The sequence below is a fragment of the Mesocricetus auratus genome, unplaced genomic scaffold (assembly GCF_017639785.1).
Source record: "Mesocricetus auratus isolate SY011 unplaced genomic scaffold, BCM_Maur_2.0 Super-Scaffold_100047, whole genome shotgun sequence".
NCBI lineage: Eukaryota > Metazoa > Chordata > Mammalia > Rodentia > Cricetidae > Mesocricetus > Mesocricetus auratus.
The window spans coordinates 2,070,892-2,093,991 of record NW_024429224.1 but is presented as its reverse complement, the minus strand read 5'-3'; the positions used below and the strand labels follow the sequence as shown (position 1 = coordinate 2,093,991).

Here is a 23,100-nt window from a genome sequence, read left to right as displayed (position 1 = left end):
AGACTTGATTGACATGCTTGTACCACCCCCTGAGGTCCTTCTTCTATAAGTTCCAGCGCGCCCCAAAAAATAAAGGCTCTTGATCAGCGAACGTTGTCTTGAGCCTGATTCCATTAACCTCTTGAAGTTCACTTTCCAGATCGGATCTGCTCGTGAAGGCCCACCAAATTAGTAGCGACCCTCATCACCTCACCCCCGCAGGTCGGGGGTCCCTTCCCGGGGGTCGCAACTCTACATAGAGGGATACTCTCTAAGCCTAGACACATAGGGGAGGATCTAGGCCCTTCTCCAAATGATATGACAGACTTTGAAGATCCCCACAGAAGGTCTCACCCTCCCTTGACTGCAGAAAGGGGATGGGATAAGGGGTTTGTGGGGGCCAGGGGAGGAGGGGGAGGGAGAGGGAACTGGGATAGACATGTAAAAGAAGCTTGTTTCTAATTTAAATAAAAAGAATATGCTGTATAGTAATGTGGCAGGATACAAGATTAACTAAAAAAAAGTAACCCTCCTATATACAGATGATAAATGGGCTGAAAAATAAATCAGGAAATATTACCCTTCACAATAGCCACAAACAACATAAAATATCCTGGGGGTAACTCTAACCCAGCAAGTGAAAGATCTGTATGTCAAGAACTTTAAATATTTGAAGGAAGAAATTGAAGAAGACATCAGAAAATGGAAAGATCTTTCATGCTCTTGGATAGGTAGGATAAACATAGTAAAAATGCCAATCTTACCAAAAGCAATCTATAAATTCAATACAATCCCTATCAAAATCCCAGCACAGGACTTGAGGGATGGCTCAGCAGTTAAAAGCACTGGCTGCTTGTCCAGAGTTTCTGAGTTCAATTCCCAGCAACCATACGGTGGCTCACAAGCATCTATAGTGGGGTCTGATGCTCTTTTCTGGTATAAACTTGTACATGCAGATGCAACATTCAAATACTTAAAAAAATCCAGTACAATTCTTCACAGACCTTGAAAGAACAATACTCAACTTCATATGGAAAAACAAAAAACCAAGGATAGCTGAAACAGTCTGTACAGTAAAGGAACATCTAGAGGCATCACCATCCCTGACTTCTAACTCTACTATAGAGCTACAGTAATGAAGATAGCTAGTTATTGGCATAAAAACAGACAGGTGGGCCAATGGAATTGAACCAAAGACCCTGACATCAATCCACACATCTAAGAACACCTGATATTTGACAAAGAAGCTAAAAGTATAAAATGGAAAAAAAAAACATCTTCAACAAATGGTGCCGGCATAACTGCATGTTGACATATAGGAGAATGCAAATAGATTCATATCTATCATCATGCACAAAACTGAAGTCCAAATGGATCAAAGACCTCACATAAGACCAACCACACTGAACCTCATAGAAGAGAAAGTGGGAAGCAGATTTAAATGAATTGGCAAAGGAGACTACTTCCTAAATAGAACACCAGTAGCACAGACACAGAGAGCAACAATTAATAAATGGGACCTCCTGAAACTGACAAGTTTCTGTAAAGCAAAGGACATGGTCAGTAAGACAAAATAGCAGCCTATAGAACAGGAAAAGATCTTTACCAACCCCACATCTGACAGAGGGCTGATCTCCAAAATATTCAAAGAACTCAAGAAATTAGACATCAAAAGATCAAATGGGGCACAGATCTAAACAGAGTTCTCAACAAAAACTCAAATGAATGAAAGACATTTATGGAATTGCTCAACATCCTTAGTCCTCAGGGAAATGCAAATCAAAGTAACTTCGAGATACCATCTTGCTCCTGTCAGTATAACCAAGATAAAAACCACTGATGACAGCTTATGCTGGAGAGGATGTGGAGAAAGGGGAATGCTCCTCCATTGCTGGTGGGAATGCAAACTTGTACAGTCACTTTGGAAATCAGTACGGCAGTTTCTCAGAAAACTGGGAATCAATCTACCACAAGGCTTAGCAATACCACTTTTGGGCATATACTCAAAAGGATGCACACTCACACCACAGGGACATTCGCTCAATTTTATTCATAGCAGCAGTATTTGTAATAGCCAGAACCTGGAAACAACCTAGATGCCCCTCAAAGAATGGATAAAGAAAATGTGGTACATTTACACAATGAACTACTACTCATATATATATATATGTATATATATATATATATATATATAACATCTTGAAATTTGCAGGCAAATGGAGGGAAGTAGAAAAAACCATCCAGAGTGAGGTAACCCAGACAAAGAAAGACAAATATAAAATGTACTCATTCTTAAGTGGATATTAGAAATAAAGTCAAGGATAACCAGCATACAGTTCACAACCCCAGAGAATCTAGGTAACAAAGAAGACCCTAACAGAGATATACATGGATTCACCTAGGTAGGAGAAAGAAGATAAGATATCTGGAGTAAATTTGGACCATGGGGGATATGGAGGAGGATGGAAGGTAAGATGGGAGGAGGGAAGGAGAGTGGGGAAAATGTACAATTCAATAAAAACAACTTAAAAAGTATATGCTGTATACAATGATAAAATTTTAAGGTTGTAAATGTCTACTGAGATTAATCAAAAATGACTTAGACATTTACACATGACTACTTGCATCTTTGCTAACTGTTCAGCACCGAGCTGCTAGAAAATTCACATAAATAACAGCATATGTCTTTAAATAAGGTACATTTGATAATCAAGAGATCTAAATTCCTAAGGTATACTCGGGTCCACAGTAATACTTGTCTAGCTTCCTTGAAATTTGCAGGCAAATGGTTGGGACTAGAAAAAAAATCTCTGAGCTTTAGCACTGTATAGTGCACTATGAAAGGATCAGTTACTAGTATTCCTATGATTAAATTTTTATTTTGATACTAAAAGAGCTTTAATTCAAAAATTGTTATTTTTAAGGCTCAAACATAACAGGAATAAAGGTATAAAATCCTAATCTTATAAAATCTACTAACTTAATTAAAGATAATTAAGATATGCAAGTTAACAGTTACTTTATTAATGATCAAATTCTTTAATGTGTTCAGAACTATACTTGTAGTCATGCTTCGTACTAATGCAATTGACTATAGAAATAAGTTGTATTTAGCCTCCTGTACATGTTTTCAAAGTTAAGCCTAAAACAAGAAACTAGAAACAATCAGAGTTAGTTTAGGTTAGTTATACTTAACACATAGATGGTCCTCAAACTCTTCAGAGATTTGCTGAATATGGCATTTAAAACATTTAACAATTATAACAATAAAAAAGCTTCCTGTGACATCGAGAAGTGTCATCTCCTGGAAGCAGCCCTAAGATGTTCCCCAAAGAAGATGATGTCACAGAAGAACTCCACCTAGAATTTGCTTTAAATATGGCAAAGCTAGCCACTGGGTTAAAATATTGCCCTTCATGTTGCCCACCCCCAGGACCCTGTTCAAACTGTGGACAAGCAGGTCACTGGAGAGTTGATTGACTGGCTTTGCATGGATAAGGTAGGCCAGTCCCCCAAATTCTTCCTGCACAGGAAAGTCTGTTCTGTCATCTGGGCCTGGAAGCCAAAGCCTGATGCTGCCCTGGGACCTCTAGGACCATGGAAACTAGGGTGATTGTCCAGGTAGCTGATAAGTCTCTGCCAGTTTTTAGTAGAATCAGAAACTTCTCGGTCTGTACTTGCTGCCTACTCTGGTGAGATCTACCCTTCTCAGACCTCTGATGGTGTTGACGACTAGGCTAGTGGGAGCTTTGTCAATTTAATAGCAGCAGCTAAGGCTCACCTTGCTACCAGACTCTAAAAAGACATAAACTAAACAAAACAAATTTCCATCATCTATCCTATCTTTGTGAGTCTAAAGTCTTATATGTAACTTAAGATTAAATTCTTAGTTTTTTTTTAGAAAATATCAGTCACATCCCATAATAATCTTCTTAATATTTGCTGGATCCAACTCAGGAGTCCATTTCAGACACAGACCAAGTGAGAAAACAGACAGGACTTGTCCCTGCAGTTTTTCCTCATCAAAGCAAAGCAGAAGCAACTAGAAAATAAGGACAGAGTGACAACATAAATGGGGGTCTTAAAACGGAGGAGTGACAGATGAGTACTTTAACTTTCCTGTTTTATGCATTATAGTAAGAATATGCATATATTATTTTGCAACAGAGTCAAACACAGTAGAGAGAGAAAATGGAAAGACAAGTCTTTCTTAGATAGGTAGCAATTGTGCATGGTCAGAACCTTTGACACGATCTTAGTTGAATTTCTTGGGAACAGTCTTCTTACCCATTGATACCTCATTTCCATTTCTAGAATAAATTTTTCTCTCTTAGTCTCAGTAAGAAAGTATGTTTTCAAACCAATTCTGTGAATTAACTTCTTCCAAGGTCATACTTGGAAATGACCCTGTGGCCTAGAGCACTTGACTCTTTTAACTTCTGTCCACGTTTCTTTTTACTGAGTGATGTCTTAGCTATAGACCAAGCTGCTTACTGGGTGTTAGATTCAATCCTAGGTGCTCAGACATCATGATTTTGGTTGTTGCCACTCTTTGGTTTGAATATTTTGGATAGTGGTTACTACCTAGTTTAGGAAAATCTTTTCTCAACTCCAGGTCTCTGCTCTCAGTCCTTACGCAGGTTACTTTAGCAAGCTTATTGTCCTAGGCAGTGTTCTATCGCTGTGAAGAGACAACATGACCATGGCAACTCTTGTAAAGGAAAATGCATATTTTGATTAGGGGCTCACTTACAGTTCCGGAGACTTAGTTCATTATCATCATGGCAGGGAACATGACGGTAGGCTGCTAGAGCAGTAACAGAGCTGAGAGCTACATTGAGAGAGAGAGAGAGAGAGAGAGAGAGAGAGAGAGAGAAAGAGAGAGACAGAGACAGAGACAGAGAGAGCGAGACAGAGAGAGACAGAGAGAGACAGAGAGAGAGACAGAGAGACAGACAGACAGAGACAGACAGAGAGATAGAGACAGACAGAGAGACAGAGACAGAGAGAGAGAAAGAGAGAGAGGCAGAGAGAGGAGAGAGAGAGAGGGGCAAAGCCTCAAACCTGCCCCTAAACATACTTTCTCCATCAAGACCACATTTCCTAATCCTTTTAATTCTGTCAAAGAATTCGAATCCCTGGTGACTAAGCATTCAAATAAATGAGCCTCTGGGGGCCATTCTTGCTCAAATCACCACACCTGCATGATGCTGCTTGTGGTGGCACATACCTGTAATTCCAGCACTCCAGAGGCTGAAACAGGAGGATGGTAAGTTTGAAGCCACCCTCAGCTGCATATTAAGTGCCAGGCAGCCTTGGTTATAAAGAAAGATCCTGATTCAGAAAAGTGAAACAACAAAGATGAGAACCCAAACCCTGTATTCATAACTTGCTTTTCAAAAGATCTTCAATAGCCTCTTGATACTTTCACAGTCCAGTGATGCCTTTCCCGAGGACATGGTGACCATCTATTAAAGATGGACTGTAAAGCATGATGGCGTGTACTTCTTAGGCTCTGCAGTAGGTAGAGTCCCAAGTTTCATGGGCAATGTTTGTTCCTAGTTGCAAAACCCCATCCTGTCATTAAAACATTTCTTTTTGGTAAAGCCAATTAGTGAACACAGACCATCCGTGTTCTTCCTCTCAATCCAGCACTGAAAAATCTTCCTGACAGTTGGTGAGCTCAGGCTTAGAAGGCATCATCACTAAGGGCATTAAATAACCCTGAAAATGTCTCCTTTGTTTGCAGTTGTCTTGTGTCATTTTTGTCTTGAGGTCCTGTAGGGATTTCCAGTCCCTCTAGGCCAAAACTCTATGTGTGACTCATTAGTCCTTGTCGAGTCCTGCCCTGTCAGGCACTCTCTGCTGGTTAAACATGTCTGTGACGCTGAACATCCACTTTTGTATTGAATTAGAGTTACTCAAAAATTGTCCTATAAGAACTGGGCTTTGACTCTGAAGTACCATTTACAGATTACAGTGTTTATAAGCCAACAAGTTTCCACAAAGCTCCCTTCATGTCCTTGTTCCTCAAGCTGTAGATAAAAGGGTTGAGCATGGGAGTGACCATTGTATAAACAATGGATGCCATTATTCCAGTGTCTGCAGAGTAGGAGGATGATGGCTGGAAATACACCAGAAAGACAGTTCCATAGAACAGAGTGACCACAGCCAGATGTGAGCCACAGGTAGAGAAGACTTTATGCTTTCCCTTAGCACAGGGGATCTTAAGGATGGTGTGCGTGATGTGGGCATAAGATACCAGGACACAGGTGAGAGGGACCACGCCGGAGAGGGCAGCTTCAGCAAACATCATGAGCTGAAGGGTCTGGGTGTCTGAGCAAGCAAGCTTGAGGAGTGGGAGAAGATCACAGAAAAAGTGTGGGATGGAATGGGAGGCACAGAAGGAGGCCTGAGCCATCTGGAGTGTGAGAGGAAAGGCCAGGAGGTTGGAGCAGAGCCAGGATACGACCACCAGAAATAGGCATCTTTGGGGACACATGATAGTGGTGTAGTACAGAGGAAGGCAAATGGCCACATAGCGATCATAGGCCATCACAGCCAACAGGAAGTCATCCAGCATGGCCAGTACCATAAAGAAATACATCTGCAGAAGGCACCCAGTGTGGGAGATGGTGTGATGCTGAGTTTGGATGTTGGTCAATACTTTTGGGGCAATGGTGCTGGTGAAGCAGGTATCAATGAAGGACAGGTTGGCCAGGAAGAAGTACATGGGTGTGTGGAGGAGCCGGTCAGAGCCAATGGCCAGGATGATGAGCACATTCCCAAACAGGGTGACCAGGTACATTCCCAAGAAGACAGTGAAGAGGAGAAGCTGCTGCTCTGGGTGCCCAGAAAAGCCCATAAGCAAAAAGTCAGAGACGGCCGTTTGGTTTCTAGTTTCCTTCTAAGGCAGATAGATCAGCAAGGGGTTACAGTTAAGTGAGTGGGCTTTTTAAAAAGTCCCTTGCTGATAGTCCCTTGCTCCTTTAAAGGCCACTAAGAATGACTAGTGCTTGTAACTTTCTAAGATCAGGCTCATTCTGGTGGGAGTGACTAGTGCTTGTAACCTCATTTGTAAATACATGACTATTACTGTGAATATGTGTGTCTGGTTGTGATGAAACATTGGCTTCTCCATCACTGTATTACTGCAAGTTCTCCCCAAGACTGTGCGAATGAGGCTAAACTGGATGTTTTTGTCATATATTTCCCCCCCTCTATATATATACGTGTGTGTGTGTGTGCGCGCACGCGTGTGCACATGATTGTTCTGCTTGCCTACATGCATGTATGTGTGCCATGTGTATGCCTGGTGCCCAAAGGGCATTGGACACCTTGGAACTGGAGCTGCTGTGTTAGTGCTGGGAACTGAACTGGGTCCTCTGTAAGAATATCTAGTGCTTTTAATTGCTGAGCCACTGCTCTAGTTCTGTGGAATTCATACCTCTTCAATCTTGGCTCCTTTATAAAGGCACTTAGTATTATTTCAACTTCAATGACTTAGGTTAGAGTCCATTTAAGGTAATTTATCACTAGAATTTAAAGGACAGCCAAAAGGTTCTCTTTCTCTCTCCCTCAGACCCTCCCTCTGCCCCCCACTGCCCCAGAACGATTTCTTCACAAGGAAGGGAGCGGAGACAGACATGCTGGCAGACACTAGCCCCTTGCTTCTCATCACCACTGTAGTGAGTTAATGCAACCTGAACAACACATCATTAGGATGCATCACTTCCCCTTCATCCTGGGCTTCATCATCAACACTTTCCGCTTTACGATTACGATTTCCTAGACACCAGAAAGCAATCCTCTTTGTGCTCCTCATTCTCAGGCTGACCCTGTCAGCTGTTTCCTCTCTGAATCACTCTTCATTTGCATGTGTGACTACTCCATAGTGTGTCATCATTACTGAGGCAAGCGCCATGAAAAGCTGAGTTTCTGTGCTTGTGCAGGCGTCATTGCCAGGATTAATAGTCAGTGGTGAGATGGGAGCCTGGGACACAGTTCAATGGGAAGCATCAGTTAACGCGTTCCCAGTTCTTTTTTTCACATGCTTTCAAGTTGCTTTTCTGACCCACAAAATGTAGATTGAAAACCTTACCTGAGAAGTTTGCTGAGAAGCCCAAATGCTGGGATCATCTGAAGTTTCTTCATGAATCATTGTGAACAACCCAAAGGAGAAATTACAGCATTGCTGCTCAGTGGTGTGGAGGTGTAAATGAACATTCAGTAAAAGCTGGTGAGAATTTCATGAGTGTTTAATGCAGTGATTAAAATAAGTGGTCTCTCACAGTGTGACAGTACAGATGTTGAGAACATCATTTACTTCTCTGACTTTGTTTTTCAAATCTGTTTAAGTGGGATGATAACATAATAGTATAGAATGCTACGACAATTAAGCTTGATGGTTTTAAATTATTTAGAATAAATCTAACACATAGAAAGTACTCAGTAAAATATCATTGGAATTATTGCTAACTTCAATACAAGAAGGTGTGTTTACCTGTCCTTTTTTACTGTCTGGAGGTTGGGTTTATAGTGCCAATATTAAGTGAGAATTATTGGCACCATCTCCATCACCCCCTTCATCTTTTAGTAGTTGTGAATCTTAGAGTAATCCATGGAAAAGCATTCATTTTTGGCATATGGAAAGCATGCATCAACTTGTCAGGTGACTTAACAATTACAACCAAAATAGTATTATAATACACCAGTAATGGATAGGAGAGGCTTCAGTTATTTGCCAGTAAAATGCTGAACCAAGAAGAATCTCACAAATATCAAGTATTTTTACTAATATGAATTAAAATTGAAGACGGAGGTGGTCTTAGGAGTGACATATTATTCTAGGTGCCTTTCATGGTGATCAGAAGGGCCAGAAAATGATTGCCAAAAAGAAAGGAAAAGGAGGAAGAAAAAAGTACCTACGCACTGTGTGTGTGTATGAAGACATGTTCCATGAGTTGTAGGTAGATTCTGTTTTCCCTCCCTGTCCCATACCCCAGTCTCACACAGTACCTTTACCACCAAGGTGCTGGAACTCATTGCCTCATTGTCACCCCAAGAAAATATGACTGTTCTTGCAGTGTCTGTCTTGTTCATAGGCTGAAGTTTCAGGTCTTTAATGACTCCTCAGACCTAAGAGACACAAAAAGGTGGTGATTTTCATGTGCAATGCCCCTTGGGGCCCAGTCCCAGACCTGCCATTAGACTAAACAGGGCAATCATCCAGTGACCAGCTGTCTCCTCTGGATTGTGGTTCCATGGTTCCCATTCATGTGATCAGGACTGGGATGTACAGGGCCTTTGTACTTGCTTATCTACTGGACTTCAAGCTGATGACAACATTGTTATCATTTCTTATGCTGAGCAGAGTCTTCTTTGTTGTGTAGGACAGTATTTCTAATCAAAGTAGAGGCCTTATGCATGCTTCAGAAAATAACAGAAGATATTAAGAATCATAAATACCTGTAAAAGGCATGCAAAAGAGAGCACTTTCTTACTTTCTATGACCTTGGGTATTAGAGATAATACTAATTAACATATAGCCTCTCCATTAGGTAAGATCTGTCTGTCTATCTATCTATCTATCTATCTATCATCTATCTGTCTGTCTGTCTGTCTGTCTATCATCATGATTTATCATCTATCAACCTATCATCATCTATATATCTATCATCTATTGTTGCAAACATAGCTTATAGATTCTGAGGGTGTGATTCAGTAGTAGAGAATGCGTCTAGCGTGTTGCAAAAGACATGTGTTTGAACTTGTACACATAAAACACATAAGAGTCTATAAAAATAATCATTTAATGTCCATTCCCTCACAACTCAGTTTAGATAATACATGGTTTGGTGATTTCACACTGACATCCTAATGCATTGAACTGTGTACTATTTAAACTGTCATTAAACAGCATACCTCTTTCCAATCATGTCCCATCTTTCCTTCTCTACAAGAATTACAGGCATGAGCCATGATGCCTGGCCATTCTCTTTCTCGTTCTTTTCTGTCAGGTTCTACTCTGTTTCCGCATGTTTTGCTCTTATGTGTTTTGTTTTTCTTCTTTTATCTTACTTGGATTAATTTATCCATTTTTCCTATAATGTTTTAAGATGGAAGCTTAGCTCATAATTTTATAGCTTTAGTTTTTAATTTCTAACATTTGTAATGTTATAAATTTCTTTTTTATCATATCATTTTTTAAAATTTTAAATAGCTTGTTTTACATGTCAATCCCAGTTCCCTCTCCCTCCCCTCCTCCCGCACTCACCTTCTCCCCCACCCTCCCACCCTATTGCCAAATCCTTCCACATAGGGGATATCAGAGTCTGTCATTTTACTCTGGGTAGGGTCCAGGCACTCCCCTAAGAGTCCAGGCTGAGAGAGCATCCCACTTTGTGCTATAGGCACACAAAGACTGTTTGTATATCAGGGATAGACACTGATCCACAGCTCAGTGCCCCATAGGTTGCCCAGGCCTTCTCGCTGACACTCACATTTGGGGGGTCCAGATCAGTCCCATGCTGGCCTCCCCACTGTCAGTCTGGGGTCCAAGAGCTCTCCCCTGTTCAGATCAGCTGCCTTTGCTGGTTTTGCCAGCCCATTCTTTGCCAATTTGCTCATCACTCCTCTCTCATAAATAGCCTTATATTGGTGTTTATTCTATTGAAAATATTTTCTAATGAATATCATTATGTTAGCTTCTTTTATTCCTAGATTATTCCTACTGAGTTCCCAACTCCAAAACATATAGCATGTAGGGATTTCTAGGTGTGTGTGTGTGTATAAATAAAAGGTCAACTCAATTGTTTTCCTCAGTTGCTTCCTACCTTGTTTTTCTGACATAGGTTCTCTCACTGAACCTGGAACTTCCTTGCCATTTAGCCAGCCTGGCTGGCCAGCAACCTCATGGATCCCCCTGTCTCTGCCTCCCCAATACTGGGAATATGTGTTCTTGTATTCAGTTTTTTTTTGTTTTTAAACAGGAGTTCTGGGAGAAAATGAACGAGAGGAACAAGAGAGAGTAGTGAGAGTTACAAACATTGTGTCCTTGTTCTCCTACGGGATGCACACGCAGAAGGGAGACTATTTAGGGAGGGCAGACCTGTGTGAGGGAGGGTGGGTGACAAAGGTGAGCAAGAAGACTTGAACACGAGAAACTGCAGAGACCTGTGTACACGCAAGCATCGTAGTGAGACACACTCTGTGCACTACCTAACGTAAATTCGCAAAACACCATGGGGAGATAAAGAATCAGCTGTGACAATAACTCAGAGAAGACAAGGATATGCTGATAGCATCAATGTCAAAAACCTGTCTGGCTCAGTTTAAAACTGCCGAGGAGGCAGTTGGATCAATGATATGAATACACAAGAGACTTTTTAAAGCTGGTGATCACCTACAAGGATGACACCAACTGGCAAACTAAGCAACAATGGAGAGGCTACCTTAAATGTCCTTCCCTGATAATGAGTTTGATGACTACCTTATACACCATTCTAGAACCTTCATCCGGTGACTGATGGAAGCAGAGGCAAACACAACTAAACATTCAACTGAACCCCTGGAACCTAGTGACAGAAACAGCTGACCTGAACAAGGGGGAGTTCTTGGACCCCAGATAGACAGCTGGGAGGCCAGCATGAGACTGATCCAGACTCCCTGAATGTGGGTGTCAGTGAAGAGGCCTGGACAACCTATGGGGCCCTGGGCAGTAGATCAGTATTTACCCCTGGCATACAAATGAACTTTGTGGGTTCATACCACAAAGAGAGATGCTCTCTCAGCCTGGACTCTTGGGAGAGGGTCTAGGCCCTGCCCTGAACGAAATGACAGACTCTGGATATCCCCTATGGGGAAGGGAGTGGGGGATAGGGTGGGAGGCTGCGGGAGCTAGTGGTGGGGTGCAGGAGGACTGGAGGGACAGGGAGCAAGCTTGTTTCTAATTTTAAAAATGTAATAAATAATAATTAGTAAAAAAGCTGGTAATCTCTAGTCAGGTGATGATGGCACACGCCTTTAATCCCAGATCTTGAGAGGCAGGTGGATCTCTGTGAGTTTCAGGTCAGCCTGGTTTACAGAGCTAGTTCCAGGAAAGGCTCCAAGGATACAGAAAAACCTGTCTCAAAAAACCAAAAACCAAACCAAACCGATCAACCAACCAAACAATACCCTCCCCCGAAAAAACCAAACTAAATCTGGTGATCAGATCCAGAAAGATGTTCTCCTCACTAATAACAAAAGGAATGAAAACCAAAGCCAAGGAGCGCCACTGCAAGTATCGTAGCTACAAGTAGGTGGGAAGTGTGGGCAGTGGAGTCTAAGAAGACGCAGACAAAAGGTAACCCAGCGTAAGATCTTGGCAAAACAGACAAACCAGAATCTCCCGGCATCAGTAAAAGGTTATTCTGACATGAACTTATCTTGTGATGTAATCTTATCCAAGATTTTCAGGAGGAAATATAGATCATTGGGACAGAACTCAAGTTACAGAATTCAGTGAAGTATTGATCATCACATTCATGGTGCTTTGCTAGCAAAGGAGAATACAAAAGTAACTAGAAACAAACTGAAGATAAATTACACAAAATATCAGTGGTTATTTTTAAATGGGGGACTACGATAATTTTATTTTTTTCTGCTTTTTACATTAAAAATTCACAATGACAGGTGTGTCTCATAGTAAGGAAATAAAACAAAGCAGAATTTATAGACTGAATAATCACAGATCTATCCTCAACACTAGGCATCACTATGTAACTTTATACACAGCCCATACTCAAACTGTCTTCTGACTGTGCCCCGTTCCTTCTGCTGGACTTATTCTTGCTCTCTTAGTGTCAGTCAATAAGTCTTCTTGGTTCAGCTTTTCCATCTTGGAGAAAAGTTCCTATCAGTAAGCTACTTCCAAAGCTGAGCTTAGAAACGACCCCTAAACGCAGAGCCCCTGAACCTGCAGAATTTGTCAGTATTGCTTGTTGCCATGTGAGACCACATCTTAGTCATAGAGAGAGCTGTTTGCACTTCCTTCTAGAACCAAAGCTCTGCTGATGTGCCTCTTGGTGGTTCAGTCCTATGTTTGCAATCTCTTTCTGTACCAGAACCACTAACTCAGTCACCATGAAGTCATTGTTGTCTACTTCCTTTCCTTGAGAGGAATTGCCACCTTTGGAGAGTAGATCCTGTCAAATTACACATTCCCAGATTGTTAGCTTGCTGGTCAGAATAGCATCCATTTCATTTGATAGTTCTTCAAAAACTGTAGCTAGAGTCCATTTTAGAAAGCATTTTAAAGGTCCTGGGCTTCTAATCTGGGGAAGCACCTTCTAGCGATCACAGCATTTTCCCAAGTCAAAGAGTCTCCACAGAGTTCCTTTCATGTCCCTGTGCTTCAGGTTATAGTTAAAGGGATTGAGCATGAGATGTTCATTGTGTGTAACACAGATACAACCCCTCCAGAGCGCCTGCCATATAGGAATCTGGTGGCTGGAAATACATCAGAAAGAGTGTCACATAAAGCAAAGTGACCGCTGCCAGGCAAGAGCCATGGGTAGAGAAGAGTTTGTGCTTCCATGAAATCGAAGGGGGATCCCAAGGATGGCATGATGTGGGCACAAGAAACCAGGACATAAATGAGAGGAGTCATGTCTTAGAGAATCGTCTGAGGGAATCTGAGAGCTTGAGGAATGAGTGGAGGTACATCACAGAAAAAATGTGGGATGGAATAGAGGCACAGGAGGAAAACTGGGATATCGGCAGGGCTGGTGGAAAAGCCAGTGTCAGCAGAGTCATGATGTGGATACTGGCAGCATGTAACCCTGAGGACCCATGACCACAATGTAAAGCAAAGGAGGGCGGCGTAGCAATCGGGGACAACCACAATGGGCAGGGTAAGTACGTGAAGCAGTGCATCTGTGTAAGGTACCCAGGGTGTGAGATGACGTGATGCTGGGTCTCAATGCTCACCAGTGCCTTGGGGATAATGGTATAGGTGGGGCAGGCACTGCTGAAGAACAGGTTGGCCATGAAGAAGTTCACGGGCATATGGAGGTGCTGGTCAGAGCCAATGGCCACTTGCGATGAGCAGATTCCTCAATAGGGTGATGGGGTGAACACCCAGGCAAAGCCCAAAGGGTGCTCAGAGAAGGCCAGGGACAGGAAAGTCAGAGGTATTATTTAGATTTCTTACTTCCATTAAAGGAATACAAAGTGGGAAAGATTCTTGAATCTGCAAAGCTTCTGTCAATAGAGATTTCCCCCCAAACTTTTCATCTGATCTGACTTTCTTAAACATCACAGAGATACACTGTGTCCCCAGGGTGGCAGGCACATAGACATGGATTCTGGGCAGTGATAATGGGAAATGCAGTTGGTAGTGAATTTTGTCCTTTAGCTCTTTGAAAAGCTGTTTTTGTTGACCCTCCTGGATGAACTTGAACTGGGGTTCATCTGGGAAGACCCTTCCTGAGTCTCTGTGTCCCTACTCTTTCTTTACAAATAGAAAAGCTATCACAAGTACAATCTTGTAAAATTTGAACAAGGTATTTGTGTGATGTGGTACATTTATTAGAAAATCGTTGAGCAGATGCTTGTGTACACATGTGCATGCAAATGTCCGTGTGTTTGGGGAGAGAAGAAATAATGACTTATATAGCTAGGTCACAGCTAGATAGTTTTAGTATTATGAAAGTATTTGCCCTTTTCTTTTCTTTTTAAGGACTGTCAGATGCGCTGAAGTGGATAAAAATAGCTTTATAAACTTAACAGCACCCGACAATCAAAGGTTCTCACCTTCTCCATCAGCAGTGTTACCAACTTCACCCAAGGGCATATTGGGTTTAGTGTCTCATAAATTAGGAAGAAATTCTTTGTGTTTTCTATCTTTGCATTGCGGGGCCTAGGCCCTCCCCTATGTATCCAGGCAGAAAGATCATCCCTCTATGTGGAATGGGCTCCCAAAGTTCATTTGTAAGCCATGGTAAACACTTATCTACTACCCAAGGCCCCAGAGATGGCTGAGGCCTACTCACTGACACTACATTCAGGGGGTCTGGATCAGTCCCCTGCTGGCCTCTCAGCCATCAGTCTGGGGTCCAAGAGCTCCCCCTTGTCAGGCCAGCTGTCTTTCTGGGTTTCACCAGCATAGTCTTGACCCCTTTGCTCATCACTCTTCCCTCTCTGTCACTCGGTGAGGTAACTTGCATAACACAAGTCTTGAGCATTGTTAAGGCACACTTGTGCTGGCTAGTTTATGTCAGTTTGACACAAGCTACAGTCATCTGAGAGGAAGGAGTCTCAATTGAGAAAATGCTTCTATAAGGTCAGGTTTCAGGCAGGCCTGTAGGGCATTTTCTTAATTAGAGATTGATGGGGGAGGGCCCAGCCCTTTATGGGTGGTGTCATCCTGGACTGGTGTTCTATACAAAATCAGGCTGAGCAGGCCTTGGGGGAACAGGCCAGTACGCAGAAACCCTATACGACCTCTGCATTGGTTCCTGCCTTGCTTGAACTCCTGTCCTGACTCCTTCAATAATGGAGTACAATCTGGAAGAGTAATTCAAATAGACCCTTTCTTCCACAATTTGCTTTTGATCATGATGCTCCATCACAACAATTGTAATCATAACTAGGAGAATAGTCATAATGGCTTCACTATTCTAGGAACATGGATATGGTTGGCTTGTACCAGCTTCACACTATCAAAGAGTTCATGAATATGATCAAGACTTCCTGTGGATGATCAAGACAGCTAGGATGTATAAGAGTAAAGACAGAATGGGAACAAGGAAGTAATGAGGGAGCAGCAGTGAGTACGCACACGTGAGAGAAGAGAAGAGAGGGATCAGACACTTCCATCTTGACACCTTCCCTGGAATTTCCACAGAACCTTTCTCCATCACTTGGAACAGAGTCTGTCTGCCTTCCCTATTGGGTCTGCTTTTCCACTGATGAAAGCCCTAGTGTTCTTTCCTAACAGCATGGACTAAAGACTCAGGGACTAAAGTGTCTTAGAAACAGAGACACACAGTCTATGAGCTTTCTATGTGTAGTGCCTCCTGGAATTCAATCCCACTCATTGTCGTTAGAAGCAAGATGGAAGAGATGCCCAACCTCCTTGCTGTCCCCCCTTGAACCTGGAGTCTTTATTCCCAGCAGTATCAAAACATCTTTATTTTGGAGTAATCAGGTCTTGGAAACCTGAGGCTTCTCCTGCAGGGAATTATGGAGTTGGCCTGGTCTAGCTGTCTTGAGAGGAATGTGTCATAGGTGTAGAGTTCATAGCTCCCAGGGCACCGTGTGCCTTTCAGTTCCTGAGAAACTGGGGCACTCCCTCAGGCAGTAGAACATTCATCCCATCTATATATCTCTGCGTTCCCTAGAAGTCAGTTAAGCATATAGAAGCTTGGGTGGGCAATTGGTCTTAGACAATAATCTAGTGTACCCTGTATATAGCTTGCAAACAACATGTATCCTGGCAACTACAATTGTATTCTTCCTGTCAACTACCATTATACTCTGTTTCTGATAAGGGGGATAAACAATAAACTTGTTTCAGCCTCACTCTTCTCTGACCCCTCTAACCCCAGCCGGAGTGACATTCCCTCTGACCATAATCAGGTAATTCTGGCTTGGTAAGTAAGCACTGATTCTTACAGTCTCCTGATTATCTCCCCCCCCATTACCATAACTTCTCTACTCCATAACTTCTAATTGAATTCCAGTTCTCAAAAAGAAAACCCACCACTCACCAGAAAATAAACAACAATAAATGGGTGGAGCAGACTTGGCCTGGGGTGGGCATCAGAACTCTTTTCAAAGACCTACAATTCTGGCATGTAGAAAAAATAGTGACTTGCTCTCTGTGGCCCCAGAAGGTGGAGATAGGATGCATATGGGATCTGCAAAGGAATAAGGACTTCTTTAGGAAGATTATCCTAACGATGAAGTGTTGGGTCCCAGCCCCCACCAGGTCTCTGTGAGTCGCTGGTCAGCCAACAAGTGAGTCCTGTTTTCCAGTCCAAGTGCTTCCTGTTTTCTAGTCTTGGCTTACTGTCCCAGCCTTGCTCCACTGCCATCAGCATCTAGCAGAGGAAAACACTCTTCCAGCTGGGGTTTTCCCACTGTGCTGTAAGTTTGTGTATAAGGCTGCTTCCTCTCTTGTCTTTCTGTTCAATCTCCAGGCTTTTGCCCAACTTATTAGACGCGCTCTTGGAGCAGGCACCACAATGAAGACATTGTCAAGCCAATGGGAATTCCAACATGGATATGGAGGACCCCACAAAGCCTCCCCCTAGCTGAGGAGCTATTGGAGTTGATGGCTACTTGGGGAGGGAGCATCAATTTTCTTCAGGGATGCTGTCTTGGGTGGGTTTCCCATCTCCAGTGGATGGTCCTATATCCATGCACCACAGATATTAGAAAAAGAATTATTAATTACTAGAAAAAAGACTACATAAAAAAGAGCTGGAAGGGAGATGTGGTGAGGTGATTTGGAAGGAGTCAGAGGTGAGGGACTAGAAGACAGATGTTATTGAAATATTGTACACACATATGAAATTTTCAAAGAATAAATAAAATGTATTTTAAAATTGTCAGATTTATAATGTATAAATACATAAAATGTGCAGGAACAATTTTCTTATATTTTATCTTTTATAATGTGTGTATAAAACCATATACTACTTTCTTAAACATCTTTATTGAATCTTTGGGGGTTTCACATTATGCACCCCAATTCGGTTCACTTCCTGGTTCCCCATATTCCCCACCACCCATCCCTATTGCATCCCCCCACAAAAGAAAAAAAGACAAAGTAAGCAAGCAAGCCAGCAAGCAAAAGCAACAACAACAACAAAAACCCAATAAAACAAACAAAGCGAAAACCACACCCGAAATGGAGAAATCTCTGCTTCTCCTCTCCTGCCTCTCCATCACCTCTTCATCTGTCCTGGTGGCACGGGAGGCTACAGTGTGTCACATAGTACACCCCTTTGTCCCATCAGCTTGACTGGCAGCTGTGCATTGCAATGAGTCATTGGTCTGGTTCAAGGCCTCTACTTTTGGTACACCATCCTCATTGGATCTTCACTGGAGTTCTTCTGGGTATCCTGTGTCTTGGAGATCTTGTGGGTATCTTTCCACAGGACCAGTCCCTTCATGAGCTCCAGCAGGTCCCCCAGATGGGGTAGATGCCAGGGTGGGTCAACCCAAGACCCAGTTGTGGGCCTGGGTGTTATCCAAGCAGGTCAGTTCGAGCCACTGGGGCCACCTACCTCAGGTGTGGTGGTAGAGACAGCGCCCCTACATGCATGTCCTCAGGGTAGGTCATCCTCACCTGTGGTGAGGGGTGGGGGCCCTCTCTCCCAAGTGCAGGCCCAGCTCTCTTGTAGTGGGCAGCCCGAGAGGCAAGGCCGGCTTTCCCAGGGCAGTGAAGGCCGGGACTGGCTCAGTGTAGCCTCTGATTTCATCTCGTGTGCTTCCTAAGGCCTCCTGATGTAACACTGGCCCCAGCTGCTGTTGTACCATGGACCCAGGCATGGCCCTTGGCAGCAGCTTAGGCCCAGATAACACCTTGGCTCTGGGTGGAAGGAATGGCTGGGCACCACCAAGGCCTCAGCTTGCGGCCCTAATGTGACTATTAGTAGCAGTGCAGGACCGGGACTCCAACATGATCCTTAACAGCAGCTGGGTCCGGATGTCCCCACTGCCTCCAGTGGCAGTGCGACTCTGGGACACCAACTTGGCCCTTGATCTTGGGTATTTGCATCACCTTTGATGGTAACAGGGCCATCGGACATCAGCACAGTCCCTGGCTGCAATGGGGCTACATGCCATGACATGGTCCTCCGTTGCAGCTCAGGCCCAGATGTCACCATGTCATTCAGTAGCTGTGCAGGCCACTCAGATATGGATGCATTCTGGTTCTCGAACACTAATGCCAACTCAGGTGGCTGGTTTGACCCAGGTCTTCTTCACCGCACTTGGTGGCAACCGGAGCCACATACGTCAATCCAGACCCTGGTCACTTTAGGGCCATGGGCCTAGACATTGCTTTTGGTGGCAACCTGGGCCCGGATGACTCCCTGGACCGGGGTGGTAGCACAGGCCACTCATATCTGTATGGCTGGCGTGTCCCCCGCCCCACTTAAGCTGCAGGCTCCAGCCCAGATCCTGGGCCTCTGTATGGGCCCTAGTGGTAACTGTGCCACAGAATTCAATGCAGAACCCAACTGCAGCTGGTCCAGGGCCCACAGACCGATAGATGGCCTCAGGAAGCAGCTTAGTCTGGTCTACATCATTGTTTTGAGTGGTAGCTCCGGGTACTCAGGTCAGGCTGGCTCTGATGTCAGCATGGCCCCTGGACACCACAGGATGCAGCCCAGGTTTCATATGGCCTTTGGTGACACTGTGGGGATGTGGGCATCAACATCGATCTCAGATGCAATAGGTCATGGTCACAGCCTAGGGCTGGCTGTCACCATGGACCCAGGAGGCAAAAGTTGGCCTCCAACATCTGCCAAATCCTTTCCATTTTACCTTTCTTCCTCTATGTATCTTTCCATGACAGTATGAACAATTCTGCTTCTCTAACTCTCCTAATTCTCTGCCCCTTATTTTCTTAAAATGAGGTAGGTACCAGGCGGGCCCCTGGCTGTCTTCCCACAAGCCTGGGTTCAAAGACCTGGGCTGACCTTCTTCTTGCCTGCTGGGAAGGTCCCAGCTAGGTCCAGTGTTTGCAAATCTGCAACAGGTGAGTGTGGCTGTCCTCCCACCAGCCTGGGGCCCCAAGGGCCTGGGCTGACTTCTAAAATCATGCATTACTTACAGTCGCCTATGCTGTCCTTTGTATGAACATTCATTCACCTTTTTCCAGTCAACATATTTTTGATATTCATCTCTCCCCTCCATGTTAGATAGTAAAGTTTCACACTGTAATTTCCATTATCATTTCTAGGGAATTTAAAAAGTTTTGAAATTCTCAATGTTTTCATTTTAGAAAAGAATATTGTAAACATGTTATATACAGTGTGGTAGTAGTTTCTGGGTAGCACACTGCTATAAAACACTAATATTTTGGCAAGTAAATGCTCATCCTAAATGGAATAGATAGCTACATATCAATGCTAGTCAGATGTGACTACATGATCTGTTAACTGAAGCTGTGAGTTGCCTCTGAGTAACTTTGGGATTTCAGAATTGCAGATTTGTGAGATTGTATTATGATTCAGATATTCATTCTCCTGTTGATGAGCATTTGAGTTTGCTGTCATAGTCGTTCCATTATTTGAAAGATCATTAACTCAAGTGGAGCACCTAATCTCATAAAAATATATAAATATCAGTTAAACAAACTCCTGGTACTCTTGTTCAAGTTTCTTTACAGTGTGCCAGTAGGATTATTCACTAGGTCATTGTTTGGATCATTAGTTCAGGTCTTCTGAGAAGCAGATGCCAAGGTGTGAACACACACATACGTGGGCATGTGTATGTTCACACATCCAGAGTCACACACACTGACATACTACATACACACCACACACCACACCACACACACACACACACACACACACCAAGGTGAGAGTTTTCCTCACATGATTATGGAGGCTAAGAGGGTTCATGATTTTCTGAAAGCTGGAAACTAGACAATAGTGTAGTCCATCACTAAATGCTTGAGAACAAGGGGAGGTCAGTGTTGTAAATCCTTGTCTGAATCTAAGGATTTGAGAATCAAGAGGGCAGATCAAAAGGCAGAAGATGGATGCCTTAGCTGATGAAGAAAGTGCATTAACTGGTTCTCTGTCTTTTTGTTCTGTGGATACGCGATTGACTGGATGATAACCATCCATGTGGATGGTTCTGTGGGCCCTTGATAGATTGGATGACATCCACCCATTTGGAGGAGGGTGATCTTTTTCACTCATTCCCTGGATGCAATAATAATCTTTTATTTTATTTTGGTTTTTAAGACAGGGTTTCTCTGTGTAGCTTTGGATCCTGTCCTGGAACTCACTCTGTAGATCAGCCTGGCCTTGAACTCATGGAGATCTTCTTGCCTCTACTTCCTGAGTGCTGAGATTAAAGGTGTACACCACCACCACCCGACTTCTTATTTATTTATTTATTAAAATAATAATAATAATCTTTTATAGAAGTAGTCTTAGAGACAAATGCAGAAATATATTTTTTTAACCAGTTATATGATTATTATCCCTTACCACAGCCAAATTAATGGATAGAAAAGAACCACTACAACATGCAAGAGATTTATTGGGCAGTGGGTGAGTGGGAGTTTTCAGACTCAGTTTGAGATCTGTGGAAGAAAACAGGGAAGGAAAGAGGACTGGCATAAGATGAGAATCTTGTAGTGCTACAAAGTCTCAGGACAGGTTTGGCTGGTGGGACACCATAGACTGTAAGTAATCCTTCAAAATCACCCCATGAATCTCTGGAATGAACCTGTCTTGGTACCTGTGCAACACTCTGATGTTCTCATTGTCTAGAACCAGACATGGCAGGGACACAGCAGCGCTTTGTTGAACTGTTGATTTAATTTCTATGGGCAGTGAAATATGCACATCCTACTCTGCTCTTTTAGCCAGCTTTTTCAAGGCCTGTTTCATGTCTTTGTTCCTAAGGCTGTATATGAAAGGATTCAACATGGGGGTAACTACTGTGTAGATGACAGTGACCACTCGGTCTTTTGTCACCGAGTAGGTGGATGAGGGGCGAATGTACACAGATATTATGGTTCCATAGAATAGTGCCACAACTGTGAGGTGGGACCCACAGGTGGAGAATGCTTTGTACCTTCCTCCCACTGAGGGGGCCCTCAGAACAGCCCGAGTGATATACGCATAAGAGATGACTATAAAGATGAAGGGGCTCACGATCACGAGAGAGCCCTCTGTGAAGGCCAAGAGCTCGTTGATGGAGGTGTCAGAGCAGGAGAGTGTCAGCAGTGGCTGCACATCACAGAAGAAATGATGAATCACGTTGGCTCCACAGAAAGAAAGGCGGCCCATGAGAATCGTGTGGGTGAGTGAGTGAAGATGGGACACTGCCCAGGACGCCGTCACCAGCAGGCGACAGCGCCTGGGGCTCATGGTCGTGGTGTAACGGAGTGGGCTGCAGATGGCGACGTAACGGTCAATGGCCATTGCAGCCAGGAGGAAACTGTCTGTAATACCAAAGGCCACAAAGAAATACATCTGAGCAAGGCACTGGGCGAAGCGGATCGCCTTCCTCCGTGTCAGCAAGTTCGCTAACATTTGTGGCACGATGACAGTCGTGAAGCAGATGTCTACCAGGGACAGGTTGGAGAGGAAGAAGTACATGGGAGTGTGCAGCTGGGTGTCTCCCTGGATGGCTGCAATGATGACTGAGTTGCCAATCACATTAACCAGGTACATGCCAAGAAAGCCGGCAAAAAGCCACGCCTGCTCTTTGGGCTCACTGGTCAGTCCCAGAAGAAGGAATTCTGTCATGTGGCTCTGGTTTTCCCTGAGCATTGCTGCCCTGCAAGCAAAGAAAAAATACAGGGAATGTTAGATGTGTGTTTTGTCTTTGAGTCTCCGGCCTGATGGAGGCATTTCTGTTCATGCATTGTGTAAGGAAGCTGGTATTAATTGTCACACTGTCGTGACACCACTTCACAGAACTGGTTCTGGGATAGTTTGGATTCACTTCCAATTTCATAGCTATTTTTGCAAACTCAGATGAAGTGCTTCAGCTCCTGTTCACTGTCCACAAGACAGAATTTATAACTGCATTTTTATTTTGGTCATAGGCAAGGAGTGCAGGAAAACAGTCATTTTGTTCAATTTCCAAAGGTGTATTGATGACACACCTCTTTGCTCTGTCTTTTGAAATTCTTATTTAAACAGCTGTCCATTTATTTACCTTCCGGATTCTGTGCTTGAGTCTTCAACACATTCACAATAGTTTCCCACCCCTCAATATGGAAAGCTCACTTGATCTTGTCTTACTCCAGCTCCTCCTTCTCTGCGAAGCATCAGTTTCTACCTAATGCTTCTGTCCAGGGTTTCCCTTTTCCTTTGTAAGGAACTGTAGGCATCCCAAGATTTCATTGTAGCAGTCCCACGTATATTGTAAGGA

At 43.4% G+C, this 23,100-nt stretch overlaps 2 protein-coding genes across 2 annotated transcripts; both read right to left on the bottom strand.

Annotated features, from left to right (window-relative positions):
* Positions 1-5,962: 5,962 nt before the first annotated feature.
* Positions 5,963-6,871, bottom strand: LOC101830546 (olfactory receptor 1G1-like). Its single transcript, XM_005082101.3, has one exon. It carries the CDS (start codon positions 6,842-6,844, stop codon positions 5,963-5,965), a length of 882 nt encoding a protein of 293 aa, XP_005082158.1. The 5' UTR covers positions 6,845-6,871.
* Positions 6,872-21,563: 14,692 nt separating this feature from the next.
* LOC101830812 (olfactory receptor 1L6) lies at positions 21,564-22,493 on the bottom strand. Its single transcript, XM_021234111.1, has one exon. It carries the CDS (start codon positions 22,491-22,493, stop codon positions 21,564-21,566), a length of 930 nt encoding a protein of 309 aa, XP_021089770.1.
* Between the last annotated feature and the right edge of the window lie 607 nt (positions 22,494-23,100).

Bases quoted from the DNA above. Each gene is read 5' to 3' on its own strand.
- LOC101830812 (XM_021234111.1), bottom strand. From the start codon at position 22,493: ATGCTCAGGGAAAACCAGAGCCACATGACAGAATTCCTTCTTCTGGGA.
- LOC101830546 (XM_005082101.3), bottom strand. From the start codon at position 6,844: ATGGGCTTTTCTGGGCACCCAGAGCAGCAGCTTCTCCTCTTCACTGTC.